This window comes from Aulonocara stuartgranti, assembly GCF_965226115.1.
Source record: "Aulonocara stuartgranti genome assembly, chromosome: 7".
NCBI lineage: Eukaryota > Metazoa > Chordata > Actinopteri > Cichliformes > Cichlidae > Aulonocara > Aulonocara stuartgranti.
In genome coordinates, this window is record NC_138945.1 from 48,424,062 (window position 1) to 48,436,914 (window position 12,853).

At 39.7% G+C, this 12,853-nt stretch overlaps 1 protein-coding gene across 1 annotated transcript; it reads left to right on the forward strand.

Moving 5' to 3' along the window:
- Positions 1-699: 699 nt before the first annotated feature.
- On the forward strand, positions 700-2,210 carry lrrc18b (leucine rich repeat containing 18b; the record flags this gene model as incomplete). Its single annotated transcript, XM_082538559.1, has 3 exons — positions 700-890; positions 1,021-1,407; positions 1,800-2,210. Exons 2-3 carry the CDS (start codon positions 1,147-1,149, stop codon positions 2,208-2,210), a joined length of 672 nt encoding a protein of 223 aa, XP_082394685.1. The 5' UTR covers positions 700-890; positions 1,021-1,146.
- Between the last annotated feature and the right edge of the window lie 10,643 nt (positions 2,211-12,853).

A 12,853-nucleotide genomic window follows, 5' to 3' on the forward strand; every position in this document is an offset into this window, starting at 1 on the left:
GGGACTCACATTCATGTATAAATGTATACATTCGCTGTTATGTAGGCAGCAGTACTTGTTCTTCATTTCAAACAAAGTGGCAAATACAAAGTACTGCGCAGAGCTGCATTTCAGTGAGATAAATAACAAAAATATGGACAAATCAGCTACAGGTGTTACAGGTATTCCATGGGGTCTGTTTTTATACAGAAAAGTAGAGACAGGAGACATGAGTTGCATTTGGTCTGCAGGCTCTTCCTCCTCTGAGGTACAGAAGCGTTGCAATGGCCTATCGCGCTCACAACTACTTCTCCCTTGTGGCGTTGCCACGCAATCACGTCTTCATAACTTTAACTGAAAAGTGCAATACCACCATGAAAAAATGCTTTTTACATTAATAAATGTTTTACAAAAAAATACAATTGACCATACACGTGTAGGTGTCACACAGGCATCAACAGCTCATTGTTATCAGTAATTTGGACCTGAAATCCTCCATAGCTTCATTTGAAAGAGGATAATCCCTGGAAACTGACGCTGTTGTTTTTTAAAATGTCTTCACACAGATTTTTAAAAGAACAAACTGCCCTGCTGTGAGTGGTGGCTGCTCATTGCTATAAAGCTATAGCTATAACCAAAGCTACCAGACAAAACAGCAGTTGCCTGGGAACAAATTACAAAAAATGCCACATTTACCCAAGTGAGTCCTAGCTGACAGACAGCCATGATGCAGCATGGTGATTTTTGACCTGTCAAACAGCAGCAGTCTGACCGCTTATCTATTTACAGCTCTTTGCAGTGACAGTTGGACGTGTGGCAACATTCTTAGGCTGAGGAAAGAGATAGTCAAGTATCTTCTGTTTTTCTCTTCCCTGCTGTTTTGAACTGGGTGTGAGGAGGCATTAATGCTGGTAAGGAGTCAAAAGTGTTTTCTGTTCATAAGTTTAAACTCACTGCAAGTCTTCTGATTTCTGTTGTCATGTTAGCATTGTTGTCATGGAACAAAGCAAATGATACGGTTACTCATATTTTATCTAACAGGAAAGGTAAAGCTTGACTTTGTCTACAGTTACCGCTGCCTGGGTAACGGGATCTCACAGACTGGCTCCACGGTCAACTCTGTCGTCACAGCGCATTAGTGGAAAAGGTTAACTACAGACTAACAGCATGGCCAAGGGAACGAAAGCCAAAAGAAAGACTAAAAGTAAGAAGATCACCTTGAAAATGGCCCAGAACTGCGTGGAGCTGACATTGGATGGTAAACGCCGACTGGATCTCACTTTCAAGGGGATTACAGCTGTTCCAAAGTGCATCCAGAAGCTCTTTCACATGGATGAAGTGGACCTGAGCAGGAACATGATCAGAAAAATTCCAGATTTTATTGCTCAGTTCATCAAAATGACTGTTTTGGATTTGCACAGCAATTATGTGAGTGTGACAGATAATGTCTAATGTTTACAACAACTCTTTAAAAGTAGGTAAATAAATGGTAGCTACTGTATAGCAGCAATACTGTGGGGCTGCTACACAGTTGTTGTGTCACACTATTTTAAATAATTTTAAATAATTAAATATTCCAAATATTTAAAATTAAGCCCATTAAAAAAAAAACAACAACCTCTAGATTAAAGTACTAATCATCAAAAGCCAATCATTAAATAATCACAAACATACGGGGACACCTTAGAGACCCGCTAACTGTAACTAGCCTGTTGGCAGCTGTAGTTTGCCCATTTCAAAATTGTACCATGGTTCGTAACTATGTCCATGTTTAATGCACCAAAATCACCATCTGTTAAAAAATGTGTTATTGTTTCTAGCTGGAGGAGCTCCCCGTGGCTATCGGCTACCTGCAGAACCTTAAGGTTTTAAACCTGTGCAACAACCGTCTCACAAGCCTCCCAAGTGAGCTCGGCCTCCTGAATAAACTCCAAACACTGAACCTGGGTCTCAACCAGCTGGAAGCTCTTCCTGCCTCCATTGGTGCACTGGAGGACCTCCGCCACATTGGCCTTTTTGACAACAGATTCACCCGCCTCCCCAGCTGCCTCTTGAAGCTGAAAAAACTGGAGAGTATCAAGATGGACAGGAATCCAATTATTGCTGAGAAGATACCCACTGAGAAACCAGTCAGTATTTCAGAGAGCTTTTACCTAGTCAAAGAAAGCTTCCTGTGCAAAGAGTGTCTGAATAGGTGCCAAGCTGAGAGGAAGGCGCTGAGGGAGGAATAAATACCATACTGTGTTCTTAACTCAAGAGTGCCTTTCACTTACAGTACTGCATGTTACTCTGATCTGTACTCTACATAGTACATAGATTCAATTAATATCAGACAGTAACAGAAAACTTTGCAGTTTCCCTTGTAAGTGTATTTAAAGAATTATATTTTTACACACATTTTATACAATTACTATGCTTATAACTGCATGATAGTTAGATACAAATAAAGTGTTTTGACAGTCTGTTCGGCCTAGAGGGCAGCAGAGAGCACCCTTATCTCTGAGTACCTGTCACTGGCTTTAAACATTTAAACATATTTCATGTTATTAAACATACAAACGGTATCTTTTCCATGTGATCATAATTCATTCATCATGATCATCATCATATATGGAAAAAATTATGTTCCTGAAGTCTCTAATAAAATAATAATAATAGTAATAATAATAATAATAATAATAATAAAAGTAACAATGTTTTATGTACATCTCAGTCAAAGGTCTAGCAAGAATGAGGTTGTTTATTCATTTGCTTACAGTATTTCACATTACAAAATATCTCAGTATAATGTAGCATTAACTTGACTTTGAAATTATCTGTCAGTGATACAGTAAACAAGATACAACAACTGTTTATGTACACTTGGGGTCTTTCATGTCTCCTTAACAAAAACAAAAAACAAAATCCTCATTCAGATATCTGTCTTCCATTCGATGGTATGTGTGTGTATGTGTGTGTGCGTGTGTGTGTGTGTGTACACTTTAGTTTTTGACAATATAGTACTTAAAGAAACACACTCCACTTTTTTTGGAAATAGGCTCATTCTCCATCTCCCTCAGAGTTAAAAATGCAGCGTCTTCTTTCCGTAGGTTAACAGGACTTTGGAGCGGGATCTTAAGGGATGGGGCGTGGCCGGAATTTTTGCTCGAGGCGCCATATTAGCAGGCCAAACAAATGCTTGCTGTGTGGTCCGTTGTACACACACAGACACGCATGCACATTTACACACACATACCATCATATAGAAGAGAGATTTCTGAATAGGGATTTTTTTTGTTAAAGAAACATGAAAGACCTCAACTTAAGGTTAAGTGTATAAACTTGAACTTGAAACATCTTTATGATGTAACCGAAAGAATCATGAATCTGAAAAGCGACATTTCTGGATTTTATTTTTGTCGACTTATGAAGTTATATATATTATTTTGTATATTTTTGAAATTTCTTAAGGAGAAGATTGCTGTTTGGCTAATTGGTCCTAACCAGTTACTGTATAAAAGATGAACACTGTGACAGCACTTCCTCCCATTGTGCGAAAATGAAGCCAAAATATCCCGCTTGTGGGCGCTGCCATGTTCCACTTTTGGAGCCAGAGTCTGCTCAGTAGTAAAGTGTGGTGGAGCGTCTCTGGACATGACCGCGAACACGCCCCTTTACGCTTTTTACATAGCCCGGCTGCTCCGTCTCTAATTCTGCAGGGTATGATGACTGTTATTTAAAGCTACTAATTAAAGTGTTTATTTAGATTAAAACTTATCATACAAAACATGCACTCAAAAAAGGTCCATCTAAACAAACCTGTTTGAATCAACAGGCCTCTGTACCCTGTGTTGCAAAGAGTTTTGTTAAACTATATAAAAAACATGAATTTATCTTGCTGGAGAGCACATAATACACATGACAGATTACACATCCAAGCTTTAATCATCATGTCATGCCTGTGGGAGTTACCTGGAAAAAATGCAAAGACTGACTTAACATTAGACGGAGGCATGTTGTCCAACATCGGTCTAAGGTGTGAGTGAACCAGTTTTTTTTGGTTGTCATTAATAAGACTAAGACTAACTAATAAGAACATATCTGATAAAAAATATGATACTGTAAATAATCCTTAGTTTTAAATTTTTGTTATAGGAGGGAACATATGTGGTATTTTAGCATCAGACACTTAGTTTTCTGTTTTCTGATGAAGTTGTTCTGCATTCATTTGTGCAGATGATGTCTTTTATTTAACGAAAACACAAATCAGACACCAGCTCACAACCTTAAACATGATTATTGTGCTAGCAATTGGGTGTGATCCAGTGATGGATTCATGATTAGCTAACAATGAGGAATGGCAGGGATTTTTTCTTTAGCAAAAGAAACAATAAAACAATGAAAAGACCTCGGGAGACATAAAACTGTTTTACTGTCAAGATATCAAAACTAAAGCCAATAACTTTGGTGATTTTCTCTATTTGTGCAATATTGATTAGCGTTACTGCTCTTTAAGGTAAATATCAAAACTATTACACTGTTTAATCCACAGCGATGCATCCTATTCTGTAAAATCATATTTTTGTATATGTTGTCCTGTGAGGACATCTGATCTCTGAAAAAACAACTGTTAATGAAGCTGGAAAAACAAACCCACATCTTGATCCTTAAAAAACATATTAATATGTATCTTAACAAAAACAATCACAGCTGAAATAAAAGGCTTCAGCCTACTAATATTAGTTCATAAAATACATTCTCGGCGCCAAAAGCGATGAGTTAAGGTGCCCATGGAGGCAAGGGTGCCACCAGGCATTTGGCCCCGGGGCAGACCCAAGACAGGCTGGAGAGATTATTTCTCTCGGCTCATATTCATATTAATATTCTTATTCTTCTATGACAAAAAGTACAAGTGTTCATTTAAGGAAATAAACAGAGCAGTAAGAGATATTTTTCAATTTTTTTATTTTTCTTATTTTTGATTTGCTGCCAATTACATGTTTTTATTTGTAATTTTTGTAGTGCTCCCTACTATGTGAACCCAACTGGGTCTAGACTGGGTCTAGAGAGTACTTTAAATTCAGGGAATTTAAAATAGAAAGTAGCTCGTCCACAGAAGGACTGGTAGCTCCCCTTACGATAAGGGTTCAGATCGTGCGAACAGGTGTGAAATGTGTGTGTTTAGTTAGTTTGTTTGTTTGCTTGTTTTAATCAATTTTAAATCATGCTTTTTATTTGTTTTTGTTTCTAATGTCTCTGTAAAGCACTTTGAATCACCTTGTTGTTGAATTGTGCTATACAAATAAATTTGCCTTGCCTTGCCTTGCCCTCACCTGATGTTTTATGTTTATTAGTTTAGTTTAGATTCTAAACTATCAACCCCAACAATCGAATGATCTCCTTTAATAGCAAGCGCTGGGCAACGGTGGAAAGGAAAAACTCCCTTATAAAAAGGGAGAAACCTTTGACAGAACCAGGCTAAGAAAGGGGCAGTCATCTGTCATGACTGGTTGGGGGGTGAGAGGCAGAGGAAAAGAAAAAAGAGAGCACATGTTAGCTATATGTTGCTCACATTGCCTAAAATGAACAACGTATGGTTTTCTGGACTGTGAAAGAAAAGTCTCAAGTCAGTTTTCAGTGACGTGACTGAAGACTTTTCTGGATGGCCGTGCGGATGCTTGTCAGAAACAGTTCATTTCCTTTCTTGGAGAAATGAACTCCACCACGTAAAAAAATGGAGTTGTCGAAAAACCTGATTTGCGGATGCTCAATAATCACTCCATCGAAGTGGTCGACAGCCTTTCTAATGCTGGCATTCACAGTGTTCCTGTCCTTATTGATTTCGCCTGGATTTCCATATATCCACACTTGACGCTCGTTGATGGATGAATATGCAATTGTCATTGAGGGGAACTCTGTGTGCAATTGCATTAATTCCTTCTCAATGACAGAAGAAAGTTTATAAGCAGAAAAGAGTCCCAAATCATTGCCCCCAGCATGGATTACCAGTATGTCAGGTGGGCTCTGTGTGGATAGCTCCTTATAAAAACGAGGAAGGACTCCCCACCAGCGCATTCCTCCTTTGCCAAACCACTGGACTTTGGTATTAAGTCCGAAATTTTCTCCGAAAATCTCTTTTGCTTCACCCTCGGCTCGTCTGATGTAACTGGACCCAATGATCCACACATTTGTTTCTCTCTGGTCTTCTGGGCTCTCTTTCTTTTTCGGTGTGTTTTCACAGATGTTGGTATCACTCAAGGCTGTATCGTTTCTTTTCTGACCTGGGAGTCGGATAGTCCTGGACCAGGGACTTTTTTGGATGCTCTGTGTCACTGCTGCTTGTTCTGGCCTCTTGTTGTCTTTCAGTGTGTTTTCAGAGGTTTTGGTATCACTCAAGGCTGTATCGTTTCTTTTCTGACCTGGGAGTCGGATAGTCCTGGACCAGGGACTTTTTTGGATGCTCTGTGTCACTACTGCTTGTTCTGGCCTCTTGTTGTCTTTCAGTGTGTTTTCAGAGGTTTTGGTATCACTCAAGGTCATATTGTTCATTTTCTCAACTAGGAGTCGGATAGTCCTTGGCGAACAACTTTTTTGGCTGCTCTGTGTCACTGCTGCTTGTTCTGGCCTCTTGTTGTATTTTGGAGTGTTTTCAGAGGTTTTGGTATCACTCGAGGTCGTAATGTCAATTTTCTCAACTACATGTTGGGTAGTCCTCGGCGCATAACTTTTCTGGCTGCTCTGTGTCACTGCTGCTTGTTCTGGCCTCTTGTTGTATTTTGGAGTGTTTTCAGAGGTTTTGGTATCACTCGAGGTCATATTGTTCATTTTCTCAACTAGGAGTCGGATAGTCCTTGGCGAACAACTTTTCTGGCTGCTCTGTGTCACTGCTGCTTGTTCTGGCCTCTTGTTGTATTTTGGTGTGTTTTTAGAGGTTTTGGTATCACTCAAGTTCATATCGTTCTTTTTCTGAACTTGGAGTTGGATAGTCCTTGAAGAAGAACCTTTTTGGATGCTCGGAGTCACTGCTGTTTCTTTTTTCTCAGTGTCTATTCTCATCCTCTTTCTCTCTGGAGAGTAGCTCTCAGAGTTGTTTTTGCTGCCTTTTGAAATCTGACTGTATCGTCTTTTCAACACAGTTTTTTCTTCACAGATTCGTCTCTTTTTCCTTGGTGGAGAGCAGCTGTCGGGACTTCTGCAATTCTGTGCAGCATAATCCGGGCCTCGCTTCCTCTTGAGTGGAAGCTGGAAATGTGTTTCTTCAGAATTTGGCTCTGGATTTTGGTGGTCCATTGTAGTAAAGCCAGCGTAAGCTTGTTGACCTCCGCCGTGTTTACTCTGAGACATGTTAGAGTGTTGATGAAGTGACTGTGTTAAAGATTCAACTGTTTTAAAATGTTTCTCAGGTTTACCTTTGAATGCTGCAATCTCGAGTGTTGCAAATAAACTGACTGAAAGTTTGGAATTCTTACCCCTACTTAAGGATTCACTGATCAAAGGCATATGAAATGCCTTTGATCATCATAATGATGTCATAACATAATGTAACAGTAACATTCGTTTTTTTTTTTTAAATTTGGTGTTATCGGGCTTTGGAACGTGATGTCACGGGAGGGGGCGTGGCCGCCGGGGCGCCATTTTAGCTGGCCAAACAAAGGGCTTAAGGAGCTAATGCATCAGCAATGGTTCGCTTTGCTGTGTTGTGGGTTTTAATGTTAGATCGCACGATCGGGGAGGGAATAAGCTTGAAAATAGGCTGTCTTTTTATTCTTTCCCAGCCTGAAAGCAACGTGAGGGAGCTTATGTAGTGGTTGTTACCAAAAGAAGGCATCTAGCCTGGATAGCAGCTGTGAGATGAGTTGATATCCAGTTCTCTACCATCCACAGATATCTGTTGTTGTGCTACAGATATTTTCATTCTGGTAAGTTCTAAATAAGTTCATATTAGGGCTGTTCGATATAACGATATATATCGGATGATGATATAAAAACATCTATCCTTTCATTTTACACTATTGTTTGTTTCGTGCTATCGCAAAATAAACTGTTTATGCTAGGGCTGCTCAATTAATCGAATTTTAATCACGATTACGATCTGGGCTTTCAACGATCATTAAAAATGACTGAGCCGATTATTAGCCCCTCCCTCATTTATCCGCGACACCTTAAAGGCCGGTCCGTGAAAATATTGTCGGGCATAAACCGGTCCGTGGCGCAAAAAAGGTTGGAGACCGCTGATTAAGAGGACCCGAGGGAAGCTCGGAAAGCTAAGCAGAAGTTATTTGGAGAGGAGAGTGACTGCTGTTGGTTGAAAAGAGAGGTAAAAAAACTTCAGTGGTGTTGCACACTATGTTATATTATTTTTTAAAGTCATTGTTAACCCTTTAAATCCGGTCAGAGCAGCACGCTCCGTGTTGTGTAACTATTTTTAAATCCCTGTAGAACCGGAACCGTGTAAGCTAGCGCAATAATTTGTTTTGCATATGAAACCGGAGGAGTTGTACTTACATCTGATGCCATCAGCTTGTCCTCGGTCACGGTTTCCTTCCACATATAGCTTTGCAAAAACTGCATAAAAAGCGCTTGCAGGAACAAAAACATAATATTCCAGAAACACGCTTTGCCGTTACTATCAGCTGTTCGTAACACTTCCCACAGTGAAATGATGCACCTGCTGTTTTCTTTGCAAATTTGCATCATAGGATTGTTTTTTGTTTTTCCTGCAGTATATAAAAACTGTATCTCCAAAATAAAACTATGAAGACACTCAAAATAAATTTCCTGTTGTTGTAAACTATTTTTTGCAACTTTATTGTATTTAAAGTTTTGAGGGATAAACCTCTTAAATTTCTCCAAGTAGAAATATATGTAAACAAAACAAAAGCGATTTTCAATTTTTTTTGTAGTTTATTGCACTTTTTTGCAATTTATGTAATTACTATGGACTTAATGCATACATATTATTAAAATATGGGCTATAACAGTTGTATTGATGTATAGCAACTTGAAATGCTCCCACAAATGGCACTACAGCATGTAAAAAAAATAATATAAGCTCTGGTGGACTTGGTTCTATAGTAGGTCTTAAAGGGTTAAATAAATATCGTCAAATAATCGTGATCTCAATTTCAGTGAAAATAATCGTGATTATCATTTTTGCCATAATCGAGCAGCCCTAGTTTATGCCAATATTTTTTCATCGTTTTGATGGTCGCTGTAGTGGCTATATTAATTTCTTACAGTTCTCTCTTTCTCTTATATTTATTATAACCACACTATGGACGGATAGGCGACTGTTTTAATGTTGTCATACGCCATGGGCATAGCTGGACTGGCCATCGGGCATACCGGGCATTTGCCCGGTGGGCCGCTAGCGATTTTTTGTTTTTATGGGCCGATGGATTTTTTTCTTTTTTCTTTTTATTTTTTGGAAGGGTATAAATAATGAAAGGTGTTGGATTGGCCAATTGGTCATGATCGACTCTGGGCTGGACCTATTACAGCCGAGGAGGTCGGATGCACCCTCCCCCTTGTTTAGCAATCTTATAGACGAGCTAAAGAAAATGGAGAACAAAAAAAGGAAAGGAGGTGCAGAAAAAATGAGGGCCAAAAAGAAACAAGCCCTTCAGGCAGACGCTGCCAAATGTGTAAAAATAACTGAATTGTTTGGCGGTAGCTATGGCATAGCTTCCACAGATTTAGCAACATCAGCAAGTGGTGGAGGCCAGCAGGTGGATAAGGGAAAGGGGAGGCAAGAGGAGGAGAGACCCGAGGCGGCCGCCGGTCATAGTGGCAGAGGAACTGAACTTCAGGTAAGAAGTTATGACCTGCTGTCTCTCTGTGTCAGATATAAGCCAAGTTTAGTTGGAGTTTGTTTTCGTTGTGCTGACTTTTTACAGTCGCTTAGAATAACTGGTACTGCGTACTAGCTAGCATGACGGAGTTTATATACTGCTGGGCGGGTGCTATGAAGTTACTGGTAGTAAATTTTATTTTATGCTTAAGGTTAGTTTCTCAAACTCCTCAAAATCTTAACAAATTGTGCCAATCCTTACATGTTGCACCAGGCTGATTTATCATCAAAAGTGGAGAAGTCTGTGACAGAGGAGACAAAAGAGCAGCAGAGAGAGATGGAGAGATGACTTTATGTCATCCATGAGGGATGCATTTGACATATGTTTCACATATTATAGCCCAACAAGTTACTTATAGCAATTTAAATACGAGCAATCAGTTTTTGGCAAATACCGGAAATCACTTTTTGGCAGACAATCACTTTTTGGCACAACACCGGCTATTGCAGTTAATAATACAACAGCTTCTTGCCATTTTTTGTGTTTCTTTTTATCGCTGTGTAACTGAGTTCAATTGACTATGTGCACGAGACAATGCTAACTTCCTGGTTTGAGACCGGATGTGGGGTTGTGCATTTCCGGTAGCTTTACTTTGCGGTCAATCGCTACTGCAAAGATATACTCCAAAATCATGTCCAAAACTCGAAAACGGAAAGATTGCGTTAAGTTACAAAGCGCAGAAGGTGGGAACACTCACCGCTGTTGTGTCATAAAAAAATCTAATGGTCAATTTTGACATTTAAAGCGTTTAGATCGATCAGTTGTTTACATCACTCAACACAAGCAGAACTGCATTACTGCAGCAGAAGACACATCGTCCACATTCAGAATCACATCTTTGTATAGTGACGGGTCTTATGATTTAAACAGGCAAATGTTCAGCATTCAAACTACAGGTGAAGAATAGTCAAACCAGATGTTTCCCTGTTATGTTGATATCAGCTAGTCAAGTACACACCTACACAGCATGTTAACAAACCGTGAAAAAAGCCACACAAAAAATGAATGATTGCTGGTAACGGTTTCTATGCATTAGTATTTACGAAGGGTATGTTGTGACTTACCTTCAAAATTACAGCGGTCCCTCGCTATAACGCGGTTCACCTTTCACCTGCTGTTTCACGGATTTTTTTAGTGCAAGTTTGCATGCTTTTTTTTTACGTCACATTGTGTCCTGCGTCCTGATCGCTGCAGACGATCTCCTCCGTGACGTCTCTCCTGTACAGTACAGAATCGCTGCATTGACCGCTAGCAGTGTGACTCTGAAGTGCAGTACTGTATGTCCATGATGTCCACCAAACATTTTGCACCGTCAAAAAATAAATTTGGCTACTTGATTTCACCTATAGCTGGTTATTTTTAGAACATAACACCCGCGATAAACGAGGGACAGCTGAGAAATATAACATTTGAATCCATTTTCTCTTTTGCCCTGAGGCGCAGGGAAAAAACATCGACAAGTCGATGAACATCATTTACAGATATATTGGGTAAATGCCCAAGACATCTATAGAAATGTAAATCGCCACTTGATTCATTTGCTTAACTTGTTTTGGACCGTAAACCAGGCGCGAATAGGACACCGGAAACAAAGCTCCCCACAGGAGTTTCCGCACCGGAAGTAGCATATGCTAACGTGCACATAGTCAATCGAAAGCCTGCATGCGCTAGTACCTCTTGCCACAAGTTCCCAGAATCCTTTGCGGTTTTACCCCTGAATGACGTCACATTTTTGGTGGGCCGGTCTCTAGTCAAAATGCCCGGGCCGATTTTTTGTCCCAGTCCAGCCCTGCCCATGGGTGTCCGCTTGTTTATTTTCCCCAGCTCGAAACACTTCACGCAAGTCGAGCTGCCCGAGATTCACAGAATTTACAGAAAATATTAAATTTTGTGATTTATATCGTTATTGGGACGATATATGTCTTATATCGGGATATGAGATTTTGGTCATATCTCACAGCCCTAGTTTATATTACTCTTTATAGCCTATTAGTTTTATTTTCAATGCGCTCTGAGGTCATAGCAAATTAGAACAAACATCCTAATGAGTGATTTTGTAGATATACGTTATAGAGTTGCTAATTGTTTTTCATTATTGTAGGCAAACCAGCCTATGAAATGAATGAAACAAATCCTGACTGGGTTCCAATGCTACATATGGGGCACTACAAAATCCCAGCTTCAAACTACATGCTACATACCACCATGCCAATCAGATTACATCTTCCATGTGAGGGTGAAGAGGTGACCCTTCTGGATAAGATGGCGATTTTATGTGAACATTTTATCATTTGTAAACTATACATGACATTGATTCTACATTGTTACTGGTGTGATGTTCTACAAAGTGGTTTTAATTTAAAAAAAAAAAAAAAAAGGCAAACATTTATTTGTTTCTTTATTCAACTATTGAACAGTGGTACTTAGTAAGTACATATTCAGTAAATGCAAATTATTTAGATGGCAATGCACTTCAGGCACAAATGTAGACCCCCTAAATACAACATTATGGGTTATTCAGAACAGAACTATGCTTGGAGAAATATTTTCCCATCAGTTGAAACAACTCCTCCACAGTAACAGGTGGAATTTCTTTGTATTTCTTTTGTTTTTCTTCTACGTTGGCTGTATCCCAATTCAGCCTTAAAGTACACAGCCTTAGCAGTCCACAAGGGCCGCGCACTCAAAGACCGCTAAGACAGGAAGTGCGAGGCTTGTAAAATGGGACGGTCTAGCCCCCGTCGCGCTGCCCAGGTTGCCTAGCAACCATGATACTAACCACGCTTCATATAGCATTGTTTGACAGAAATGAAGGAGAAAATGTTTTGTTCATTTGTTTGTTTTTACATGAGTGTAACGTTTGACCCGTTATCCATACGCTGGACACGAGTGTGATGACAGCAGAACTTTTATTTACAACTGTGGTTTTTGTTTTGCACTGGGACACAGACACTCCCGCTCTCTGCTGTCAGGTCCACTCTCCTCCATCTCCGACTGTCACTGTGAACATATAAAGAGTCACAATAACCTTCAGATCCCAGCGC